Below are 25841 nucleotides of genomic sequence, written 5' to 3' on the forward strand. Positions count from 1 at the left end.
CCTGGCAGGGAAGGACTGTAGTTGGTTGTAGGCCATGTGCAACACGCGCAGGTTCTGGTGTCCCACCAGCAGGGCGGCGCAGTGCTCACTCAGGTTATTGCCAGTGAGGTAGAGCTCCTGGAGGGTGCTGAGGCTCTCCTCTGATTGGCTGCTGGAGGGGATGCTCTCCAGGGAGTTGGCAGACACGTTCAGGTACCTCAGGCTGGAGTGAAAGACAGGAAGGGGGAAGGGCATAGGAGAGCTGAAACATTACATTACATTACATTACATTACATTCATTCAGCAGACGCTTTTACCAAGAGCAACTTCCAGGACAGAGAACAGAAGTATATCCATCCAAGTTAAATGAACAACAGTGTCAGACCAGGCTAACAACGCTCCCAGGCTACTGAGTGTGAGCTAAACACCATTCAAGCACTACCACAAGCTAGCTGTGTTAACCTAAAACTAGAAACTTCCCTTAGATTTCTGGGCTAAGTACGTACACTACCATATATCACATAGTGACGAGATCACAGTAAACATAAAGTAAAATAAGTAAAATAAGTCGCAAATAAGTAAAATAATCAGCAAATGGAAACGGCCACATATTTAACAGAGTTGTTTTTATAACTCCATTGGTAGAAGGTTACAAAATCAAGAGAGATTCCTCACTTTATGGCAATATTTACCAAAGACAGATTTACGACACACTGAGCAACTTTATCCGCCGGTTATCAGGAAAACATTACGCTGTAGAGAAAGGACCTTGAAACAAAAAATTATGCCCTGGAAATTCTTGTTCATAAAATCCAACAGCAGATAAAACAGGAAAGAGAGAAAAGAAAAGAAAATCAATAGGAACAAATCATGAAATGGTAGCTGTTTAGGAACTGTTACTGTAAAAAGAATAAATAGGCCTTCAGAGAGGAACCGGTGAGGTAATCGGGCAGTGTAAGACAGCCCTTAAGTGCTCTTGATCTCAGTATTAGAGACTGCAGTGCCTCCTGGCCAAGCGGTGATAAATTAGACAGGAAGTGGGAGATGGGTCCAGAGAGGGAGACTGTTGGATGACTGTGACACAGAGCACAAAGCCAGCAGCAAAGATGTCCACTGCGTCCAACTGTTGACCGACATAAAAAAGGCCTTTTTTTATACTGCACGCATGTCCACACCTATCCCTCCACTCTGAGCACACACACAGGAGTATGAGAGGCGTCTAAACACCACCTGCAAACATCTGCATTTAGAAACTCAAACCCGGGTTATGTGTCAGACTCACCAAAATATAATATAAGCCTCTCGCTCTACACCAAAGATTACTGCTGAGTACTCTGAATACCCAACCAACTCTTCCCCGGAGGATTTAACACCATCTTAACATTTTTAAGGCACCGGCATAAATCATTAGAGGACGGCTACATATTCATGGGCTGCTGTTTCTCCAGCTGGTGCCCCGTAACGATGTAAAGCAGTTGCTGTGAGAATGCTGCAGCGGAGCGCTGCAGGTAAAGAGGCTAAAGCTGGGGAGAGGGAGAGGCAGAACGGCAGCCATGCGAGAAACCTGTCAGGGAGAGAGAGACAGAGTGCTCCTCCTGAGGGGAGAGGAGCTGTGCGACCCTGGTAGAGAGAGAGAGAGACACACACACACACACACACACACACACACACACACACACACACATACATACACACACACACACATACATACATACATACATACATACATACATACATACATACATACACACACACACACACACACACATATATGGAGATATATATATATGCATTTTAGTAGGAGTGCTGAGTAGCAAATGCAATACTTCAATGCACACACACACTAAGCACCATAATTCATACTACAAGTCCCAGAGTGCACCAGGACAGAAAATGCCAAACGAAAGGTAGGAGTGTCTTTGTGACATCATCTCAGTGACTCATAGGCACCTGATGAGTTCCAGGGTGCCAGCAGTGGTGTGACAAGGGATACTTGGCTGATGAAACCCACCCTACCTTGGCCAAACGAAGTCAAGTCCTGGTCATGGTCGGTGAATGATACAGCTCAGACTCGAACCTGGGTCTGAGCTGTAGGACTCGGTCTGCACTTGGAGCAATCACCTCAGCTCACTGTGCCACTCCGGAGCCCATGTTGTTATTTATTATTATCATTATTATCATTATTACTATTATCGTCATTATCATCATCATTGCTACTATTTTTGCTGTTGTCAATAATACCCATAATTCTTGTATTTTTCCCTGGTAGACTTTTTTGCTGAGCACTGGATTTCTTGTTCCATGCCCTCTTGATTGTTGGTTATGCTTTGGCAGCATGTATTTTGTACGTCATTTGAATTGCATTTGAATTGAACTGAACCGAACAGAGATGGGAGAAAGAGAAAAGGGAGGAGGGGAGAGGTCAGAGTATGAAGTGAGAAGAGAGAGCGAGTGTGGAGAGGGGGACCGGAGGAGAGAGAGAAACAGAAAGAAACAGAGGGGAAGAGAGAGAAAGAAAGATGGAGAAAGGGACAGAGAAAGAGAGAGAGAGAGAGAGAGAGAGAGAGGGACAGAGAGAGAGAGAGAGAGAGAATGAGAGAGAGTGAGAGAGAGGGAGAGGGACAGAGAGAGAGAGAGAGAGAGAGAGAGAGAGAGAGAGAGGGAGAGAGAGAGAGAGAGACAGAGAGAGGGAGAGAGAGAGAGAGAGAGAGAGAGAGAGGGAGAGAGAGAGAGGGAGAGAGAGAGAGAGAGACAGAGAGAGGGACAGAGAGAGAGAGGGAGAGAGAGAGAGGGACAGAGAGAGAGAGGGAGAGAGAGAGAGAGACAGAGAGAAGGACGGAGAGAAAGAGACAGCGAACCGGGGACAGAAGCATGACCTACTTTAAGGCCTTGCAGAAGAGGCTCTCCGGGAGCTCGCATAGCTTGTTGTGCTGGAGGTCGAGTGCTTCCAGGGGGATGTGGTCAAGTAGGTCAGGCAGTCTCTGCAGTCTGTTGTTCCCCGCCAGCAGCTTCCTCAGACTCAGGCTGCTGAACAGTCTGGCACGGAGACACAGACAGAGAAACTCTCACCGCCCTTTCCCCGGCTGCATGCCGGGAGAATGCCGAGGCACACCGAGCCGCAGAGCAAATAAATCTATCAGCGTTCCCATCAGCGCGTCTGTCCCAACAACCAGCGCATTTCGCAATTACACACACACACACACACGCGCGCACACACGTACACACATGCACGTACACACACGCACACACAACCACACACACACAAGCAACACCTTCCTCACCTCACAGGTACTGTGCTTCTGTCTGCACCTAAACACACTCTCAAAATAAACACACACTGCCTGCCTACATACACCGACAATGACATGCACCTGCCTTCCCACACACACACACGCATAAACACACAATCAACAATCTGAAACTATCCAGAACAGAACAATCTTCCCCTATCTGGTTCAATGCACACACACACACACACACACACACACAGTTATTCTTAATCCAAATGCAGCTGCAATACATCCACATTTAGGAGGATTTCAGTCAATCTGTATGTAAATCGTCAGGGGTAACACAGAGAGATGTGCTGTCAGTACTGACAGTGAATTGCATAGCTCCTCTTTAACATAACAGCACAAATCTGCTGAAACACTCCGACTGCAGCGAGGTGTGGGGGATCTCACTTCATCTTTCTGCCGAGGAGCTTTTTGTAGATATTTCAGGACATTTTCACTCTCGCCGAAACTTCAATCCTTCCCAAACTACAGCAGATTAAAGCACTATACTCCTTTATTAATCACTGTAAAATGTCAAGAATGGAATTATGCTAAAAAGCCTCATAATGGGATTCAAGACTGACTACCTCACGTACGAGCAGGACCTTTTCTCAGGCTGCGAGGGGAACGTGGATAAATGACCCTCTTATCACACGCAAACGGTTAGAAAATGAATCTTTTTTCCTCTGAGAGGGCTGAGTGACAGGCTGACGGCATAGGAACTGCAAATCTCCCAGCCTTCATCACGGAAAAGAGTGAGAACAAACGCACTAAGGAAAGAGGGAGAAATGAGAGAGGGGGAGGCGGTCGGAGGGATAAGCCAGCTCGGCAGAGACGCTGACCTTCCCGGCAGCTCGGACAGGAGGTTGTGAGTGACTTCCAGCACCTCGATCTTCCGAGTGTCGCACACCCAGTCCGGTAAGTACTCCAGCAGGTTCCTGCCAATCAACAGGAGAGGGACGGTGAACTTTTCGAATTCATGACACACATGAAAAACCTCCTCGTATGGGAAAACAACAAGGTCATGTGAGAATAAGTGGCCCTGTGATTGGACAGCATATTGTGTCATTAACATAACATTTATATAACATAATGTTAGGGCAGGGGTAGTCAGACTATGGCCCTAAGAGTACATGTGCCCCTTCAGAGTTTCATGTGCGGTCACTGAAGTGAAGGGAAAAAAACACATCCATTGCAAACTGGATTCATGCTACCATTTAATATGTAATTTTGGGGTCCTATGAAATGCGTTAAATGTTATTACAGTGCAGATAAGCATGGGGGCGCTCTTGAGCAAGCAGAGTTCAGGTTGTCCCTGTCATCTTTCCAGAAGCAAAAAAAAGAAAACAATGGAACTGCAACATATGTTTGTTCACATAGCCCTTCCATCCCCTCCCCACAAATCAGGTGTAAAATGACACGAATTTTTCATACACATGAATACATGATATACAGTGCCTACTTTACTTCACGGTACATTTTTTAATTTTTTGTTTGTCGGACACATTCATGTTCACACATCACTGAACAAAAATGTAAGTCAAACAACAGCAGAGAACATTTCACACGTTTAGGTAGCAATGATCCCTTTCTGCTAAAGTACACACACATATGCATTCACATGAGCGCACACGGAGACACAGAGACACAAGTTCTCACCTTGATAAGTCCATGTGCGTCAGCTGGTTTGGGACCGGGTAGATATTCACTGTGGTCAGTCCTATGTGAAAAACCACAGTGCATCCTTAACTGATTAGAACATACAAAAAACACGCTTATTCTGTTCACAGACTGCACGTGTGTGCTTGTACGCGCTTGTGTGCACTTCTGCTTCCACACTTGCACTTGCGCGTGCTTGCAAGTATGTTTGTTTGTGTGTTGACATATTATAACAATTACGTACCTCTTTTATTGCTGGTTCTACTATCGCTATTTCAGGTCCAATAACATCACATGCATTTATTATTGTGGTATCTGCTCTTATATTCACTCCACACTATATGATATGTTTGTAATATCTTGTAGGATGATGTCACTGGCCCCTGCTGCAGTGAATCTGCGTGACTGTAGGCCCGTTCATAGCGGGTGAGCATGCCCAGTGAGGGGGCAGACAGGGGCCTGTCTACACTGCAGCACAGCACAGAGGCAGGACCACGCGGCCAGGACGGCACTCTCACGGTTGCTGCTGGCGTAGAGCGTGCGCAGGGTGAAGCCACTCAGCGTCAGCACCCCCAGGCGGTTGCGTTCGCAGTGCAGCGTCTCCAGACTGCAGGCGGAGCTGAGGTCCAGCGAGGCGAGGCGGTTGTCCCTCAGGTCCAGGTGCGTCACCTGCTTCACCGCCTCCAGTCCCTCGCTGTGCACCCAGCGCAGCCCGTTCAACCTGCGGGAGAGGGGCGAACGGATTGAACACCGACCGCATACAACCAAGGAAGACCACACGGCCAGAACACCGACCGTACACAACCAAGAGAGACCACATGGCCAGAACACTGACCGTACACAACCAAGAGAGACCACATGGCCAGAACACTAACCGTACACAACAAAGAGAGATCACAGGGCCAGAACACTGACCGTACACAACCAAGAGAGACCACAGGGCCAGAACACTGACCGTACACAACCAAGAGAGACCACAGGGCCAGAACACTGACCGTACACAACAAAGAGAGATCACAGGGCCAGAACACTGACCGTACACAACCAAGAGAGACCACAGGGCCAGAACACTGACCGTATATAATTGAGAGAGACCACAGGGCCAGAACACTGACCGTACACAACCAAGAGAGACCACAGGGCCAGAACACTGACCGTATATAATTGAGAGAGACCACAGGGCCAGAACACTGACCGTATATAATTGAGAGAGAATGTTGACCCCACGCCACCGAGAAAGAACACAGCCAGAACTTGGCCCCACACACAATCCAGAAATAACAGCTAGGACACTGATCACTGACAGAGCTAGAACATTGACCACCAATATCAAAGAAAAAAAAAAGGCAGAACACTGACCACACACAACGTAGAAAGAACACACTTATACAACTGACTCCACACAAAACAGAGGAGACACAGAGTACAAAAAGACACAGCACAGATCCCCAGACACACCCTTGGTTAGCCCACCTGGGAAAAGCTATCTGCCAAATGACTCAATAAACAGTAACTCTGCTGTAAAGTGAGACACTAATGTGTGCAGAGGTTGAACTGCCGCTCCTCAGTGTGAATAAGCAGTAGTTTTGGTTTCACTACATGCATTCTCATAGCACGTTACCTGTAGAGGCAACTGTTCAGAGGTGTGGTAAGAGCACTGACCCCGAGAAAGGAACTTTATTCACTCAACGACCTGGTACAACTCCAGGTCCACGGATACAACTCTGAAGACTACACATTTTGCAGGTTGCCGTGGGTGAAATGAAATGATACATTCATCGCGCACATTCATCAAAACCGAGGAATATAAATCAATCTAATGAGAGCCGCAGCAGAGAAGATGCTACTCTGTCTGGTGTTTGCCTCGTTAAAACGATGAGCACATCTGACTGTGAACAGAGATGACAGCTGTCCTGTAGGTACACCCTTATTTCAGCCTGCCACGCTGTCCTCCCTCTCTGAAAACAGATCTCAGCAGGCAGCCCTGAAGGACTGACTGCTTTGCTAGCTTTTTCAGCCTGTCAGAGGTAAAACCAGGCGAAGCTTTTCTGCACTGAGGGAGCTGCTTACTCAGTGATTGACGTGGCTCCCAAACCAAAGCCGTCCTGCAATGATCCCTTTATGATAGCCGTGATCATTGCAATGTGTTTCCGTACCACAAATGCATAGCCCTGCCAGATTTAGGAGGAAGGGGGGGGGGGGGGGGGGGGGGGGGGGGGGGGGGGGTCCATGCATTGCTCTGTGAGGCGCCGGAAGGATTCAGCTATGGTAGGATAGAAACTGGCATCTTAACAGGATTGTAAAGATGGCTGACAAGATCACTGGAGATCAACAGACCTCACTCTCTGACATCTCTTTTCGTGGAGTCCTGCACAAAGCTGGCTGTGTTTTAGAATATAGCAAATGCCCTTTGCCCAAGGAGATTGTGACTCTCCCTTTAGGATGCACATCCAGTTAAAATAATGAAAAAATTATTAATCCCTTGTGCAATAAATATGCTAAATGCACACATGCAAATTATTCTTGCAATGAACCGTGCTAATTTGCATGTGTGTAGTACATATATGTATGTTTGTATTGTGTATAGTTTCTGTATGATTTATTACGACAAAATGAATATCCCTTCTGGGATGGGATGGGACTGGACCGGACCAGACAGAACAAGATTGAATTGGATTGGACTGGATTGGACTGGACTGAATTGAAACTGGCAAGTGAAACAACAGAAATTGCACCAATCTGTGCGCAGGTGAGCGAGTGAGCGAGCTTATGAGTGAATCAATGGGTGACTCACTGACTACTGCTTCTCAGGCTGCTTTCTCCAACTGCAGCCATAAACTTCAGTACCACTGAGAAGCGGTCCATAGTGATGTAGGCTCCACTCCTGCTAATGAGCTCCAGATACCGCTCTGTTTTCAGAATTCGTGGAACAACAAGTCTTCAGGAGTCTGTCTGACTTCGTAATCCAACACAGGTGCACAGGGATAAGTAAATCCTAACTTCCCCCCCTGCAGAACAATTCATTTTCAAGGTGAGGTTGAGAGACCAAAGGAATGACAGCCCAGTCCCTGCCAACTAAGTGAGAAGCAATTGCTTCAGGGGAAATATCTCTGGCGATGAACCAGACAAAAATACATTTAGCGTGAGTGCAGCCCCAGTTGTGCTGGACTGAGAGACTAGACTGGGTCAGAGGGGCATTCAGGGCGAAGAGGCAGGAGAGAGGACTTCGTCCTTCCTGTCTGTGCAAAACTCTTCTGTTTCCTGTCCGTCACTTAACTCCTCTCTCCACCCTCTCTCTTTCTCTCCTCGATTTACTGACAGCAGATCTCTTATTACATTACCGACATGTATTGATTCCGCATAAAGCACAAAATGACTGATGGACGGCTTTAAAATGAGAGACGGGGGAGAGGGGGGGCGAAGGGGGCCGAAGGTGGCGCCACTCCCTCACCGCAGGTCGATGTTCTTTAGGTGCGTCATCCGCCCGAGGATCCCCAGCTCCAGGGTCTCCACCTTGTTCCCGGCCATGGCCAGCCTGTCCACGCCGCTCAGCCTGTCCAGCACAGTGGGGATGTGGGGGAGGTCGTTGAAGGAAAGCCCCAGGCTGCTGAGCTGCGCTAGGCCGCCCAGCTCCTCGGGCAATGAGCTCAAGTGATTCCCATCCAGAGACAGAGTCTGCAGACTGGAATTAGAGGAGAGTGCACAGTTTAATGCAGATTTATCTTCCCATCCTCCTCCTTCATTTACAGGGCAATATCTGGCTGCCAGTCTTCTGTCGCTTACTGAAAAAACCCTATAGACTGCAGTCTGCATCATCCATCACATTCAGTGTGCTGCGAGCATTTAAAACTGGGCTGATTTTAAAGCTTGATTTAATCTCGTTGCATAACAAACAGCTGATTTTAATGTAACACGCTACAATGATCCAATTAAAAAAAAAAACAGACACGGTCCTGACGTACACATATGTGAACTCGTGCGCAGGAAATTAAAGCGTAAATCTTGGTTGGATGCATTATGCCACTGTTTCCCTGCACAAAATGTCCTGAAGTTAGTCTATCAGATGCTCACAGATGACACCTTCAGGGAGCAAGATATAATGAACTTTCATTTAATCCTCTTATTAAACAAACAGGATTATGTATCAGCTATGAAATAAGGCTCATTCTGGAAGACTCTTACAGGCAAAAATACTATTTTACAGTGTCTTACACAGTAGTGTAACAGAGCAGATGCAAAGGTCGAAGAATTAGAAAAAAGCAAATAAATCCAGAGGTACAGGTTTCACCATAACCATTTTTAGGTTCTGGATATTCACTGTCATAGAGATTTGTCAAACATGCCCCACTCCATACAAAACAATAAATAAATAAATTCATAAATTAAATAATTTGTACTGATCCCAGCATCCCCAAGGATGGAAACCTGGATATTCAGTGTATGTAGAGGGCATATATTTAAAATATTCAATTACTTATATTAACATTATACATGTAGTAAATAATACACTGCACATATTCCATAAAATTAATTTCAGTACGTCTGTTTCCAAAGGCAGAAGAAGAAATAACTGGTTGGAAGTGGACACCTGTTTATCTGTGCCTGTGGAGTCCGTGTGTCTCTTACCTCTGCAGGTTGGCGATCTGGCTGGGGACCGAGTGGATGCCATTACAGGAGAGGTTGAGCTCAGTCAAGGTGAGGATCTCGCATATGGACTCTGGGAAAGATCCCAGGCGGTTGTGGGAAAGGTTCAAGCTCTTCAGCTGTGAAAACCTGGATGGAAACGTCAGTGAGGGTAAGGAAACGAAAGGTAAGGAAACTAAAGGGACCACACAGGTGCAGTGCCTCTCTCACCTGAGCAAACATAACCTTCTGCACGTTAACATGGTTCATTTTGCAGTTCATTCAGTTTTAAGTCACGCTCATCTGTGTATAAACTCTGTTAGCAGTGCTCACAGGGCAACGGCAACAAAAAAGACAATGGAAAAATGATGTGAGAGGATGTGTTGAAAAACATTTTACATCCTTCAGCAGTTCTCCCTCACTAAATCTATGCGTCGTCTCATTACCGTCAGCTTCCAGAGTCTTATTCATGAGAATGCCTCACTCACTGCCTCACTCTTATTAAAAGACAGCCCACACACACACACTCCCATTCATCCTAAGACACTCAGACACACACACACATACAAACGCTCACGCGCACAATTGTACACACAAATGCCCGAGGACACACACACACATACAGACAAGCACCTACATACACACACAGCTATTTTAAAAGCCAGGCAAAACTAAACCAGTCCCTCCTCCTACTTCTTTCTTACACTGAAGTCCAAAAGTAAGTCAGCATCTCCGAAATAAATCACAGATCTGGAGATTTGACATCATAATGAAGTTGGACAGTGGGTGGGGGGTGGGTGGCTGACGTGTGAGATGCATAATCCGTACTACATCGTCGGTGTGGTGTCTCCTCTGTGATTTAATGCTAGCAATGCTCCTGTTTAAATCACACAGCATCACAGACTGAGTGATGCTGAAGTGCTCAGAGGTAAAGGGAATGCAGCTGCACCGAGGGGTGCTTCACAAATCACTCAGTCAACCCTTCCATTTGGTCTCTCCCTCTCTCTTTCTCGCTCTCTCGCTCTCTTGCTCTCTCCATCTCTCATTCTCAGGTCGATACAGACATCTCTCTATCTGCGAGTCTCTCTTCCCCCTCTCTCTCTCTCTCTCTCATGTTCTGACAGCGTTGGAGGCGGACGCAGTGACTCAGAGCATATGTTTGAACACAGACTGCATCCGAGAAGGCCCGCTCACCCATCTGCCCCCCCCCCCAGCCACCCACCCACACCCCCCCACCACCCACAACCCCACCTGCCTCTCAGATTCCCAGCCTTGCGTAGGCTGTGACAGAGCGTTTCTAAATATACAGCTGAGCAGCACAGAAAGAGAAAGGGAGAGGGGGAGAGAGGGAGAGAGAGAGAGAGGGAGAGAGGGGGTGTGTGTACGAGAGAGCGCAAGAGATCGAACAAACAGCGCAGTATGTATGAGGCAGACAGAAAGTGTGAGGGTGTGTATGTTAGGCAGTATGCGCATGAGAGGGAGAGAGAGAGGATGAAAGAAAGAGGGAGAAAGAGAAAGAGGGAGAATGAGACACACACTCACACACACACACACGCACACGTGCATACACACACATGCACGCACATACACACACGCGTGCACACACATACAATGTCTTAGCTAAAAGACAGATAGCAGTACCAGTGTTCTTGTCCTACAGGCACATTTTACAACTCAGTGCTGTGACCCTCTTACACAGACACCAGCCAATTTAAATACGTCTCTTTTGTAGAAGCCCAGACATGCTGCTGAGTGCTTTTCTATCCTGACAGACGACAGGTTTCCATTTTGTCTGTGAGCTTCACAGTCTCACAACACGGACGCAGTACAAAGCAGTTATCGTCTTATCTCGTCAAAACAATGATGTACAGTCAATTTAAGAGGGGGATCCTGTAACTACTTCATGCAAGGAACTCCCCTGGCCACCTAAAAACCCCCTAGCATCTGACTGACTGACTCCCTCACAAACCTTACCCACCATGACTCACCCCTGTAAACAAGAAACAAGTTCTCAGTCAACATTCCTGGTTAAATAAAGGTTCAATCAAAATAAATGACTACATAAATAAATAGTTACAAATATCACAACATTACCGTAACATTGGCAGAATGTTTACTTGACAGAATGTTTGCGAAATGGGGTGGGGGTGTAGCCAGCCCATTCTAGAGCAGGCTAACAGGCCGATGGGAGTAACGCCCTGTTCTTACACCTTTTCCTCTGCGTCACGGCAACGGGAGCCATTACCTGTTCAGGTTTCGCAGGCCCCCAGCCCCCTCCAGCCTCATGAAGTTGTGGCGTAGGTTGAGGTGGGTGACGTCCTGGCTGTAGAAGAGACATTCAGGCACCTCTTCCAGGCTGTAGCAGGAGAGGTCCACCAAGCTGACGGTCTGAGAGACCACCTGGAACGCACAACGACACACACGAAGCACAAGTGTAGACACATACAAGCACACACTGAGAACACTTGGTAAGGACAAGCTTTATGACATCACATGTTACAGGCATGCACGCGCGTGCCCCCGCACACACACACGCACGCACAAGCACACGCACATGCACACACACACACATACGCGTGTGCGCCCACACACGCACACACATGCGCGCGCACACACACACAGAGCATGTCTTCCATCACCTCCTCCTCTCTCTGCATTACAGATGCATTACAATTAAGTGTTCTGAAATTAGGAACTCGTGACAGAGATACATTTCATTACAAGGGAGAATGTAAATGTTTTCAACATATGCCAGCCACACTGAGCTGCAATAACTTACTCAACAATTTATTTTTCTACGTCAGCATCATACTCCCCAGTACTTACACCTGCCCTGAACTGAACATCTCATCCACTAAAGCTGCTCACCCCAAACACATTACAAGCCCAGGGTAACAGCGGCAACAGTATACAAAAAAGCCCTCATTCAGCAACAAGGGGATGGAAGGACTTAAGCAATCTCTGCGTCCACATTAACTCCAGAACAGCAGGCATCGCATCCAAAATGCAGTTAGCAGATTTTTCAAAGTTGCAACTTTTGATTGGTTAAGGAGCAAAAGCAAAAAAAAAAAAAAGGGGGGGGGGGGGCTGGACATGATTGGACAAATCCTCGTTCGAGGGGGAGCTGCCAAATTCCTGTATAGCACATGGCCTCTCTTTCTACTTGGGATTTCACACACGTTCCAAAAGCGTGAGATTAAGGACCCCCCCCGCACACCTCTCCCCTGGTTCTAACACTATGTGGTTACAGGTTGATTAATGATTAGGATTTGCACTGTGCTGCAGTCTACGCATGTCCTTTTCTCGCTGCCCAGAACAGTTTTTATTCACTCCCATTCATCTCCCCGTTCACATGGAAACCAGTCGCTTCATCCAGATTTACTTAACTTGGTTTACAGTATATTCTTGTCCTCCTGGCTTTGATAAGATTAATCTTATGTGAGTAAAGGGCACTGTCAGAGCAGCATTTAAACAGAAAAGGAGGAGAAGAAAAAAAAAAAAAATCAATAAAATGTCCGAGGACATGGCTTAGGAAACCCTTGTTTATGACGTGTGGAGCAAACCGCTCTGACGTGAGCAGGAGACAGCGCAAATAACCGCTTTCTCGCGTCTGTCGCGTCTGTCGTTTCGCCTCGTACCGTCTTCACTGAGAGATGCGCCCTGTGGGGGGGTTGGGGCAACAAAGGAAAAGCTCTCTAGTCCTCCGTCGTCTGGCTCTGAGGAGGGATTCTGACACTGAAAGGCTCCCTTTACTGCGGAAGTGTGGGTCTCTCGCAGCTAAAGATCCCCCCGCGTGTCCGGGGAAGGGGCCATTAGCGTCCCCCTGTCACAGGCTGTTCCTCTCTGGAAGTGCCCATTTCCAACAAGGCCCCGATTGTGTCTGGCTTGGCACTCAGTCTGCCCCACTTTTCTCTCTCTCTCTCTCTCTCCCTCTCTCTCTCTCTCTCTCGTTCCTTCTTCGTTGCTGTCTGTCTCTCTTGTTCGCACATCGTTAGTCTATGAGTATGTCTTGTCTCTCTTTCCCTCGTTCTCTCTCTCCGTCTTGTTTGTTCTTGAACTCTGCATGTCTCCTCTCTTCTCCCAAGTCTGTCTTTCCCCCTGTTCCTACACTATATGTATGTCTCTCTCTGCCCATCTCTCTCTCCTTTACTCACTCTCTGTATGTCTCTCTCTGCCCCTCTTCCCAACTCAGTCTCCCTCAAACTCTCTGTATGTCTCTCTCTCCCTCACACTCTCTGTAGGTCTCTCTCCTCCCTCTCGGCCCATCTCTCTCTCCCTTACTCACTCTCTGTATGTCTCTCTCTGCCCCTCTTCCCAACTCAGTCTCCCTCAAACTCTCTGTATGTCTCTCTCTCCCTCACACTCTCTGTAGGTCTCTCTCCTCCCTCTCGGCCCATCTCTCTCTCCCTTACTCACTCTCTGCAGGTCTCTCTCTGCCCACATCTCTCTCTCTTAGTCCCTCTCTTTCTGTGTCATTCTCACACACTCTCCGTCTCCGCCTTTGTGCGTTCTTCTCCCTCTCTCTTAAACCACACCCACTGCCATTCGCTTGACATCATCACCCTGGGAGCTGCTGATGTCATCTGCTAATCTCCACAGCAGCGCCCGTTCAAACTCGGTGATCCAGTCCCCGTTTCGCAGGGGCTCCTCGACTTACCGTGGGGTTTAGAACTAATTGGATTTAAATACTTCTGAAATGCTTTTTCTCTGTGCTTTCCAGGCATGCTCCGTCTCTATTTAGGTATTCAAAGAGCTTGTTTATCGCAGGGCTTATGAGGGCTTGGGAAGAGAGAGAGTCTTCATTATGGAATTAAAGGAATGGAAGGAAGAGGCCGAGCCGGTCCCTGCTAGGCAGAGCCGGCCCCATCTCCCACACACACGCACACGCACACGCACGTTTAAACACAAATTTAAAACACACAGTGATACACATTACTCAGCAACACAAGAGAAAGGCACACAGACAGACAGACAGACACACACACACTCTCTCAACCAATCAATACAAGGAACCCAGCGGTGCTGTTGCTCCAGACCCACTGCTATCCCCTGCCTCCCTGAGGTGGCAATCAGAGAGGCATGATGACCCTCCTGCTGGCTACCAGCAGGACAATTAGCGGAAAGACTGGAGGACCTCGGAAATCGCACCTTAATTCCTCAGCCATCCAGCTCGCTGGGGGACACAGCAGGCATTAATACATTCACAATAAACGACGCAGAGACACCTGATTTATGGGGCTGGTCATGTCCTGCGCAGACACACAGCCAGACAGACCCTTACCTTTGAAGCCTGCCGATGCCACCTCTGGTAGTCTGCTAGCGTGTCAAAGTTCACGTAGTAGGTCTGAGCCTGGGGGCCGGCCGAGCTGAACATGAGACAGTGCTGCCTTCTCTTCACCTCCTCCACCTGAATGCACACGTATGAAGGCACGCATGCGTGTACAAGCGCACATACACGCATGCGTGAACATATACAAACACACACACACGCGCACGCGCGCACACACACACACACACACACACACAAAGCGCATGGTTAATACCCTGATTTGAAAGATTACATAATGCCATACTTGTGCTGCCATGCTTAAACATGTCTGACTGGTTTCATCTGTAGTGATTATGCACATCTGCTTTTACAGTGACAGACATCATGGCACCACCTCCATACTGAGCGTCACCTTTATCTACAGATGCCCAGTCATGTATGCTTATTTGTGTAAAGATCCCAGAATAGAAGCCTGACGCTGTAACGTCAGTGAATGCAGGAGGAGGGCTCGTCTCCTGTGCGCAGAGCCGTTTGTTAAACACTGTGCCCCCGCTCCACGGCAGCGAAAGCAGGCCCTGCATTCAGAGCTCAGTCTATCTCACAGCTGTGTTGTTGTTACTGTGCAATGCGGCAAGTGTCCCAGACTCCCCGGCGAGAGTCGTGTTTAGAAAACAACCCCCTCGCCTCCCGCCCCCCCCCCCCCCCCCCCCCCCGCCCCGCCCCCCTGGTCCCCCTCGGGGCTGAGAGACGCTGACCCCTGACCTTTCCCCCCACCAGCGGCAGGATGTGCATCTTCCCCGTGAGGCTGTCCTTGACGGAGGCCACGATCAGGCAGGTGCCGCACAGGATCACCTGCCGCTCCGCCCACTTGTGCAGCTGCGTCTTGCCCTTTCTCACGCTGAACACGCCCTTCAGGACCGTGCGCTCCAGCTGGTCCGCGTTCAGGGGCTTCTCTGAGGAGGGAGAGGCGCACGGTCACGACGCGGTCACACAACGGTCGCCCGCGTACACACAAAAGCAGACGCGCGCACACACACACACACACACACACACACAGAGCAGTGATCAGAAACGTCCTTCAGCACTGTGTATTACAGCTGGTTTCACATTCAGGGGATTCTCTTAACAGGGAGATGTACACGGTCACAGTGTGGTCACATAACGGTCACTTGCATACACACAAAAGCAGACACACACACACACACATATATAGAACGTGATCATAACATGCCCTTCAACACTGTGTGCTCCAACTGGTTTCTCATTCAGGGGCTTCTTTGAGCAGGGAGAGGTATACGGACACAGTATGGTCATAAAGTGGTCAGTCACACACAGTTAACATGCTCAGATGTGCTCCGCTCACGGTCACACTCCCAGATTAACAAAACAGTGTTCACCATCCGGGTCCAGAAAAAAAAAAAAAAAAAAAAAATTCACAAAATGTACCACCTAGAACCAGCAGACAGTCATCTCATCTTTTCCATGTGCTTGCACAGCAGCACACAGAGATAAATTTCTCAGCACAAAATTTACCATCCAATTGTTAAAGCCAATGACCTCATTCCTTCACTGGCAGGGCTAAGCGTGAGTCAATTTAGAGGCAATGCCCGTTGGGTTATTGTCTCATTTTGTCAATATTCGGCATGTCGCACAGTCAGACTCGCCGCTGAGAACAGTCGCAGGAACGCACCCTGTGGAAGGACCCCGGAGCAAGAAGCAGGTCGTCCTTCCTGTCTGCCGCGTGGCGGAAGTTCCAAAAATACCCCAGGCTGCCGCAGGTGCAGTCACAGGTGAGCATTCTCAGGGCCAAAAGCCAAGGTGTCTCATCTTTTTAATCAACCCGTGCATTTTGAGCAGATAGCTGGTGCTTATTCTCGCGGGACTTTCAGATCACCCTCTCCTCTCGGGTCTGCGCTCCCCTCACAGGTATGCTCTCTCCTTGATACGTCAGCCAACTTGATGAATGAGTCAGGATGTTGTCACATTAAACCTGTGTTTTCTTTTTTTTGAACACTAATTATGTTACAGGCTTCTGTTCCAGAATCAGTATCGTTGGCTTGAAGGACAGATCCAACAACAAGCTCGAGCTCAGAGACAGGGCTAAAGCACACAGTCAGGTTAATTGCAAGTCAAGTAAGTACAGACTAATAGATTTTATTTTAATGCTAAATGACAAAGATTTTTTTCCCCAATATCACCCCCTTATTTCAAGCATCATAAAGCAAAAAATAAGCCCCTTTCTTCACTTCAAAGCACTTTGTAATTTTACTTCTATCCACTAACCAAAAGGAAATTTTTGGTTTTATCCAGCTGACAACTGTGTCATTGACTGAGGCAAGCCTTGCCTCCATTTTTGAGACTCCTTGTAACAACCTTCACAAGTATAAGCCATGGGGCCACTGGCCATCATGCCTTTCTGGAGACTGAAAGTAGACTGTACACCCGCTGCATTAATATTCTCATTGGATTTCTCCTGCTGGGGGCGGAGCTCCAGCCCTGGGTGTGGCACCAGGGTTGATGAGTGCACGTGTGGCCCATGAAGGCGTGGGGCCTGTCCAGGTACAGGCAGATACAGGGTGTAGCAAGGAGCAGCCAGCCCAAAACTGGACATGACACAGCTGCACATGAACTTCTGCGTCTCAGACACATTCAGCTGTAACAACAGCTGGATGTACAGATCTCCTTATACGGACAAACAGATCTCCTTATACGGGCATACAGAAGACAGACAGACTGCAATAGCCCGATTCACTCGATTTTCAAAATTCAGTATACTCAGCGTAACAAGTATGGAGAAAAAACCACCTGTAATTGACAAACTGAGGACTAAAAGACTCAAAGCACTGCCTAATAAGAACAGCACTGAGGAACAGAAAGAAGTAAAGAAAAGAATCAATAGCAGGACTGGCAGGAGGCTCAGGTATTGCTATCCATTCATTAGCAGTACAAAAAGGACACCCGAGGTCACGGCTCAAAGGGTGTGTCACACTAAGGAAACCTGTTAAGAAAAAGGAACGAGGCTGAAAGGCAAAAAATATGCACATAGTTTTAGTTTCATTATGTGCAGTACAAGAACACAAACTGCCTGTCAGCACTCCAAACTCCAACAATCTGAAACTATCCAGAACAGAACAGTCTTCCCCTACCCAGTTCAATGCACACACGCGCACGCATACACACACACACACGCGCGCACACACACACAAAAACACCTACACACCTACACACACCTACACACAAATACACATACACACTCATACACACTCATACACACTCATACACACTCATACACACTCATACACACTCATACACACTCATACACACTCATACACACACACGCACACACACACACACACACACACACACACACACACACACACACACACACACACACACTACTAACAGGGATCCCAGGAGAGCTTACGCCTCGGCTCCAAACTGCTGACTCCAAACCCCGCCCAGGCACGCAGAGTGACTCCGCTTCCCGTATTTAGCACAGGCCCTTTCTTCTCCTCAGCATCAATAACCTTGTGAAGACACCTCAGGGACGTGTGGACACCTCGGTCCCCAACGGCACACGCGTTTCCACGCCGACCCACACAGCGTGTGTCAGCGCGGGGGGGCAGACACTCTGTCTGTCCTCTGTGTAACCCTGCACCCAGCGTTTCTGTTCAGGCAGACAAGGACAAGTTAAAACCACAGCTTCCCACATCTACAACACTATCATAAATCATAATATATCAAAAACACACACATACACACAGAGGACTCAACCACCACCTTACATAAACATGACCGCGTTAGCAAGATAACATCTCACACAAATGCACCACCAGAAGAACTCAGGGCTAAGCTTAAATTTCACAAAATCTACTGCTGCAGTAATTTATTCTTGTACACTTGTGGGATATCACAGAGGGATAAAATACTAGTAAAAGAAAAAAAAAGAGATTAATTTTCAAATGAAGCAATTAGGCATCTATCCCCAAAGCCCCTGTCATACTCTGAGCTGTGCCATAGAAAAGCTCTGGACAACAAAGTCTATGAAGCACAAGACTTAACCCTGAAATGGTCCGTTCACAATCAGTATAATGTAGTTTATAACCATGTTGATTCCCTTTTCCCTATAACAGTTTCCCTGCCTTTCCCCGGCTACTGCAGAATAGATACTGCCCTTAAAAACCACATCTAGAAAAGATGTCTGCGGTTGACATTTTTAAACTGGATCAGCTCTTTCTGTGAACTTGGGTAGCTGCAATGTTTCAAAGAAAATGGAAACAGAGAAAATGCTCCATGGTTATATATTATTAAAAAAAACTCCTTCAGTTTTCTCACAACAGAGCTTCCGCTTCATGGTTTCCATAGAAAAATGTGTGCATTTCACTGATTTTGCCATGCATGTAGTACTTCACAGCAGACATGTCATACACAGTCAGGGTCAATGAAAGTTGAAAAATGTAATGGTTGTTGGGCAATCAAATAACCACTCATTTTGTACGTAATAATCACTGCTTTCCTACAGCCACCATGTGATTATTTTACACACAGGCTGTCATAAATCTCCCTTAAACAATGAAACCTTTTCAACATATGCAAACCCTGTTGGGAAATTTTAAAGGCATCGCAAGTCCCACGGCTTGCAGATGGGAATCCCACTAACTTCCAAAAGATTCTACAATGCATGATGCTACCACGGTGATGTCATGATATGCTATTGGCACCCAACATCTGATTGCCACACCACAGAGCTGTAGCATACATTTATCATGCATCATTAGCATTTCTGATGAAGACACAGAGGCAGTGGGAAAGAACCTTAGACACACATCCCTGCAACGCACCCCCCTCCCAGTAAAAACAAGAACTTCATACCAAAAACATGATATCTGAGGACTGTCAATGAACAATAACACTAATTCTGTCAATCTGATGTTTGATCACCTTTCTTTGATCTAAATGATCTACTGAATTAACGTTAGGGAGCAAGCATTTCAAATATTTAGAACAGCTGCCCACAGCTGTATCAGTTTTGCCCCGAATTAAAACATATATAATAATATATGTTTTAATTCAGCATATATAATAATATATATTTACATAAAATATGCATACATGTGGCGCAATCAGGAATGATCTTAAAGAAATTAGCAATGCGGTACGCAAGTCTGTGGCAATGCAGGAACGCACATCGCGTGTCGGAAACCTGAGCGTACGATCGCTCGAAGAACGAGACCAGAGGCCATTATCCGGAGGAGAGACACACACACACACACACACACACACACACACACACACACACACACACACACACACACACACACACACACACAGAGAGGGCGTTCTTCACCTCCTGAACATCGATCAGTGGATTACATCTGAATCCCCTGCTCCAGCATGGGTCAGTGCAGACTCGTTTCACAGGCCCATCACCAGCCCCAAAGCTTGCTCACTAATGAGTCTGATCCAGGACCGGCATGGGACGCCCCCGACTCTCAGGACACAGCAGACACTTGCTTACAGCGTGTACATATTCACTTTCAGCTGTTGCACTCGCTCCCAGAACAAACACACAAGTGCTCTCAGGACACACACCCGCTTACTCACAGCCAATACACACTCCTGGCCAACACACACACTTGCTTGTCACATACACCATTACACACACTTCACGCCCAATTAATCTACATATACTCTTGGCCCCCACACTCGATCTCAGCACACACACACATCCACACACATCCACACACATACACACACACATACATATACACACACACACACTCCCTCTGAGCACACATACACACATTCTAACTCTCAGTGCCCACTGATCACCTGAAGGTGTCAGGGTGTGGCTGCAGGTAGTCTGAGATAAATGGCTCCCATCTAACAGCGGTTCCACCTGCTCCAGGTCTTCAGGCTGTGTCAACAACACAGCCAATCCTCCCCCAAAAACACCACACTGCACTGCTGATTTAAAGTGTAAATCTTAACTGAAACAGAGGACCCAACCTCCTGGCTGCAGGGTAAAAACAGGATGCTGTATCAGGAGTAAGGCAAAGAGGGGCCATCTCCATCTCCTTGCAGCGTGCTACATCAGGGATGAGACAGATCGAACGTCTCTGGAAGCTGTTTACAGGCGGGAATGCTGCATCGGGAATGAGACAAACCCCCCGGGGCTTCCAAACCACACGTCAGGGTGACAGGTGACAGGTAACAGCATGCGGAGAGGGGAGTCCCCATGGGGCGCCCCAGGCTCAGATATCTCCCCCCCCCTCCCGCTGACCGGTGACAAGCAGGGACGTCTTACTTAGCTACACTCCAAACAACCCCTTGGGTGGAGGGCACCAGGGCTGTTCTCCTGGGCTGCAAAGGAGCCATTGATGGACTGCTGTTTTAAAAGAGGAGAGCAAGGCTCCTCTCCTTTCTTCCCTGTGATCAACGCTCCTCCAGACACCGGGCCATGATTGCTACGGACCTTTCACTCTAACCGGCTCAAAGGGAAGGAATTTGAACCGGATCACCACGTTTCACGCACAGTTCACCACAGCACCGCGTGGTTCCCCCGTCCTGTCGGGAAAAATGTCTTCAGACTGCTGCCTCCAGCGGGGGGAGAGTAATGGCTGTATTCTTTTTCAGCTGAAATCAAATGAATATTGTTTGTTTGATCTATTTTAGATTGCAAAGTAGATTATGTGTACCCTGCAGGGACACTGGCAGAGAACGGAAACAAAGGCTTGTATTCGTCTCTGATCAGCATGTCATTTTTATAATAATAAACATATTAAAAACAATGCAGAATCCCCCTTCAGTCCCTAATTCTAATAAACAAAATGAAACATTGACAGAGACAAATTCACCAGTCCAGGGAGGGGAAACTCAATTAGATGTACTACAGACAGGACAAAACATGCTGTAGCAACCAAAGCAATGTGGAGCAATAATCAGAGGGCTTAAGTTCAATCTGGAGGTCATGGGTTTAAATCCTTGCTTGGACACCATTGTTACACTACTCAGTTTAAACCCAGCTGCATAAACAGACTGCAGAATTTGTCTTTGTGTGTGTGCGCGCGTGTGTGTGTGTGTGTGTGTGTGTGTGTGTGTGTGTGTGTGTGTGTGTGTGTGTGTGTGTGTGTGCGCGCGCCTCATGTCTGTGTTCAGTAAATGATAATGTAACGAAATAATGTACAACAAACTAGGCAGACACACAAAACATTAGTCAGGAAAACAGAGAAAAGAAAGATACCTCAGATTCTCATCACTACGGCACAACTGGCCAATCAAAACCACTGGCAACCAATCAGAATCCAAGATACATTTACAGTAGGAAAACGTCTGATTAGTTAAGGGGTGTGTGCATTGGAGGTGACAGTACCTTGTGTCTTTCTGCAACTTCCTGACCATTCTCCCCAGTCCTCTAGAGGGCGTTCTTCCTTCCCCTTGTTCATTTTCAACAGAAACAACACAGCGAATAGGATGGCAGGATGAAAGGAAGTCAGTCCTGCCCACTCACACATTCTCCCTCGACTGGAGCCCGGCCAGCTACATGCTGATGATGAAACAACTGTTCAACTGCGCAGCCTATACTTTTAAAGGTTATTAGCCTTCAGACAGAACGATAAAGCCATAAACAATTATGTAAAACCGCATCAAAGTTCAAAGAGAGGCGGTGAGCAACGGCCAAACCAACACTGGGAGGGGGTCACACATTGGACTGCGAGGATCTACGTGCACTGGTCACAGTTTGAAATTCATAAGCTATATGAATACTAATAACATAGAGCTGTAGAAGGTTCCCCTTTCATAAAAAGCATAACACAATGCTACTAGTTCTCACAGGTTGGCCACAGGAAATGGTAAGCTCAGGTATAACACTAACAGATTTAACCTTGGTAAAAAAGGACAAAATCACAGAAAAAGAGGAACAAGATTAGAGGAACAAGAACCCAGATTATGATTTGTTACACGGGCAGACAGTATCCGGGATTACATTTTAAATTTATCTTTTCCATAATATTCATTTCCATACATACAGCTGGAAATTTACTGAGGCTATTCAGATTAAAGTACCTGGTACACTCCCAGGGTTCAACTTTGCAACCCTGTAATCACAAGTACAATCCTTAACCACCCCACCCTTATCCACTCTATAGAGGCAGTGCACGCACACATCTGATTATATATATGTAGATATACAGATATAGATATACATATCTCATGCGCGCACTCACTACCCCTATAGAGTGGATAAGGGTGGGGTGGTTATGGAAACGAAGTGAGAAACGGACAAATTCTTATTATTGGCCACATCTGTGACAAAGCGCCCCAATACAATAAAATCAGAAACCCTAATTCGGGTTCACATTTATTTTCCGAATGGTGACCACATCGCTGCAGAATGAGGTCACTCGGGGATTAAGGAGTCTTCTGTCAGTCCTCTCTCCCTCTCCCCCTGGGGATTCTCGGGGAGACTTTGAGAAGGATCCTCCCCACAGAACCAGGCACCACCACCACCACCAACAACAACAAAAACCCTGTAATCTCTGATTCTGTATGCAGCCTTTGCCTCCAGGACCCTTCACCCCCTCTCCCTGCTCTCTCCTGCTCCGGGCCACACCGTCAGGCCTGGACACACCGCGGGTTCTGTACCGCGGGTTCTGTACCGGATCCATCGTCACGACTGGAGCCAACTCCTCAGAGCCTGTCAGACTCGCTGCTCACACCCTCCCCAGCTCCCCGGGGAGACATTATTACCCAGCGCAAAGTAGCTGCGAGGCACAGTCAAGCCTGCCGCTTATGGTGAGCGCTATTCAATAAAGCCGAGAAGGATCCGGAGCCGCGCGCAGGCAGGCCAAGGTCCTTCCCGCCCCGCGTCCAAGCCGCTCAGGCCCCGGCCCTGTTTATTTACTTTTCATTTTCTTCCCTGACAAGGCTCCTGGCGGATCGATAACTCATTAGGGAGACTAAACCCAGCCACACACATCATTTATTTTACGCCACGCGCTCGGTGAAGGGGGGGGGTGGATTGCGGGGGGGGGCTTGGTGCACCCAGGGATGAGTGTTCCAGAAAACCACCCGGCCAGGCTGAGAGGGGCTAGGCCAGGATTCATGGCGCCGGAGAGGCAAGGGCCGACCCCCACAACTAACCCTCTGGATCTTTATTTTGTTTCCTTTAAGTATGTGCTTAAGTTGCAAAGTGTTTGTGTTCCTTTCCTCCCCTGATGCTCCGTATGTTTGTTTAATTTTGATATCTGTGTTGCCCTGGAGGGTGGGGGGGGTGGGTGGGTGGGGGGGGGGTATGGGTGTAACAGCAGAAGCAATGCTGCTTTTTTTATGGCTCTATAATGTAACTATGATACCGTAGTGACCGGGAGGGGGGTGGGGAAGACGAACACTGACCCGTGAATCACACATCGGTCTCTCACACCACAGTCACGTCATCTAGCCCGGCAGGGATTATTGCTGCAGCATTTTAATGTGACACAATAAAGTTATACATAAAAAAAAGAGCCTGGTACGACAATTCTGAATTATGGCAAAGGTACAGGCAAGATGGAAATACAAGAGGGCGAGATAATAGAGATAATAAATGCAAAACCACTGTGGATTAAAGAGCACAGGCAAAACTGTTCCACGAAGTCAGCATTTTGCAGAGGCCTGTAGGTTTTTAGTGGGAGACTGCCGGACAGCAGCTATGATCACCACACAGGAGCAAGGATCACCACTCAGGTGCGCTAACGAGGTAACCCCTGGCAACCGCAGCAGGGTCACGCTTGGTGAGCGAGACGAGATAAGCCACGGATGGTCGGCCATCTGACATAGCCCTAGCTCTGCAATCAAACAAGGGACTCTGAGAGAACGCATCCTTCAAGAGACATGGCCACCCAGAGCTCCACCAGGAAGAACACCCTCTGCTCCAATCACAACACCCCGACCCAAAAAAAAAGGTCCAGGGATGCCCTTACTAGCTGCACCTGCTCCCTGACCAGTTCCCGCTTCTTCTAGAAGGTCAAAAAAATGAGGAGAATCTCCCAGACCCCGGTCTTCCACAGGGACGCTGACCGGGGCCTGCAAAACAGGGCGAATGGGTGACCTGTGGAAACTACATCTCCCAGGCCACAGAGAGCCTGCCTGTTTCCACACCACACACCATGACTTTATATGAGGACATGAGAGATGCCAGCCACATAAAATCTAGTCAGAATCTTTACAGGGATTCAATAAAATTTCAATAAAAAGAGTTTCAATTGCAATACACCATATAACCACTTAGGTCTCTCTTTCTTTCTCTCTCATATACATATATGAGACCATATTTCTGGCTTCAGTAACGGTGCCACATGGTGCTTTTATGTCAGTGTTGAGCAACGCCTGTACGGAGGTGTGGTGGCGCTTTGGCTCAGAGGAGCGAGGTGGAGACATCAGGGAGGCAATGAGCAGGGCTGTGGGAGGGCGAGAGCAGGCCTTGCAGCACAGCACTGTGGTCATTACTTTCCAACCACAGCGCCCTGCTCTCTCACATAATGCACTCACACACGAACTCACACGCATGCCCACACACACAAATACAAAGCACACATACGCGCACCCAACACGCACAGAGACTGAGGCACCCCACATACACACCACGCATAGGACACACACACACACAGACTCACATTCATGCCCACATGGACACACACACAGCATACATACACAGACACACACACACACACACACACACACACACACACACAGAGCATACTCACATGCACATGCCCACACACACATTCATACAAGCATTCGGTTTTACATTCACACACACACCCATCCATGAACACACACCCACACATACACACTCATACACACATTGAGTTTCACATTCACATTCACATTCATTCACACACACACACACACACACACACACACACACACACACACACACACACACACAAACACGCACACACAAACACACACACACAAACACACACACACAAACACAAACACACAAACACACAAACACACAAACACACAAACACACACACACACAGCAACAGCGT

General features: G+C 47.7%; 1 protein-coding gene across 1 annotated transcript in view; it reads right to left on the minus strand.

The window, feature by feature from the left end:
* Positions 1-25841, minus strand: part of LOC118787882 (PH domain leucine-rich repeat-containing protein phosphatase 2-like) — a 45484-nt gene that overhangs the window by 9429 nt on the left and 10214 nt on the right. Inside the window, exons 4-13 of the mRNA XM_036543619.1 lie at positions 15568-15758; positions 14818-14943; positions 11782-11936; positions 9540-9686; positions 8365-8595; positions 5432-5634; positions 4914-4974; positions 4097-4192; positions 2860-3015; positions 2-202 (exon numbers count right to left, since the gene is read on the minus strand). Of these exons, the coding sequence (XP_036399512.1) occupies positions 2-202; positions 2860-3015; positions 4097-4192; positions 4914-4974; positions 5432-5634; positions 8365-8595; positions 9540-9686; positions 11782-11936; positions 14818-14943; positions 15568-15758 (1567 nt within the window). The remainder of the gene's footprint in view (position 1; positions 203-2859; positions 3016-4096; positions 4193-4913; positions 4975-5431; positions 5635-8364; positions 8596-9539; positions 9687-11781; positions 11937-14817; positions 14944-15567; positions 15759-25841) is intronic.

This window comes from Megalops cyprinoides, chromosome 13, assembly GCF_013368585.1.
Source record: "Megalops cyprinoides isolate fMegCyp1 chromosome 13, fMegCyp1.pri, whole genome shotgun sequence".
NCBI lineage: Eukaryota > Metazoa > Chordata > Actinopteri > Elopiformes > Megalopidae > Megalops > Megalops cyprinoides.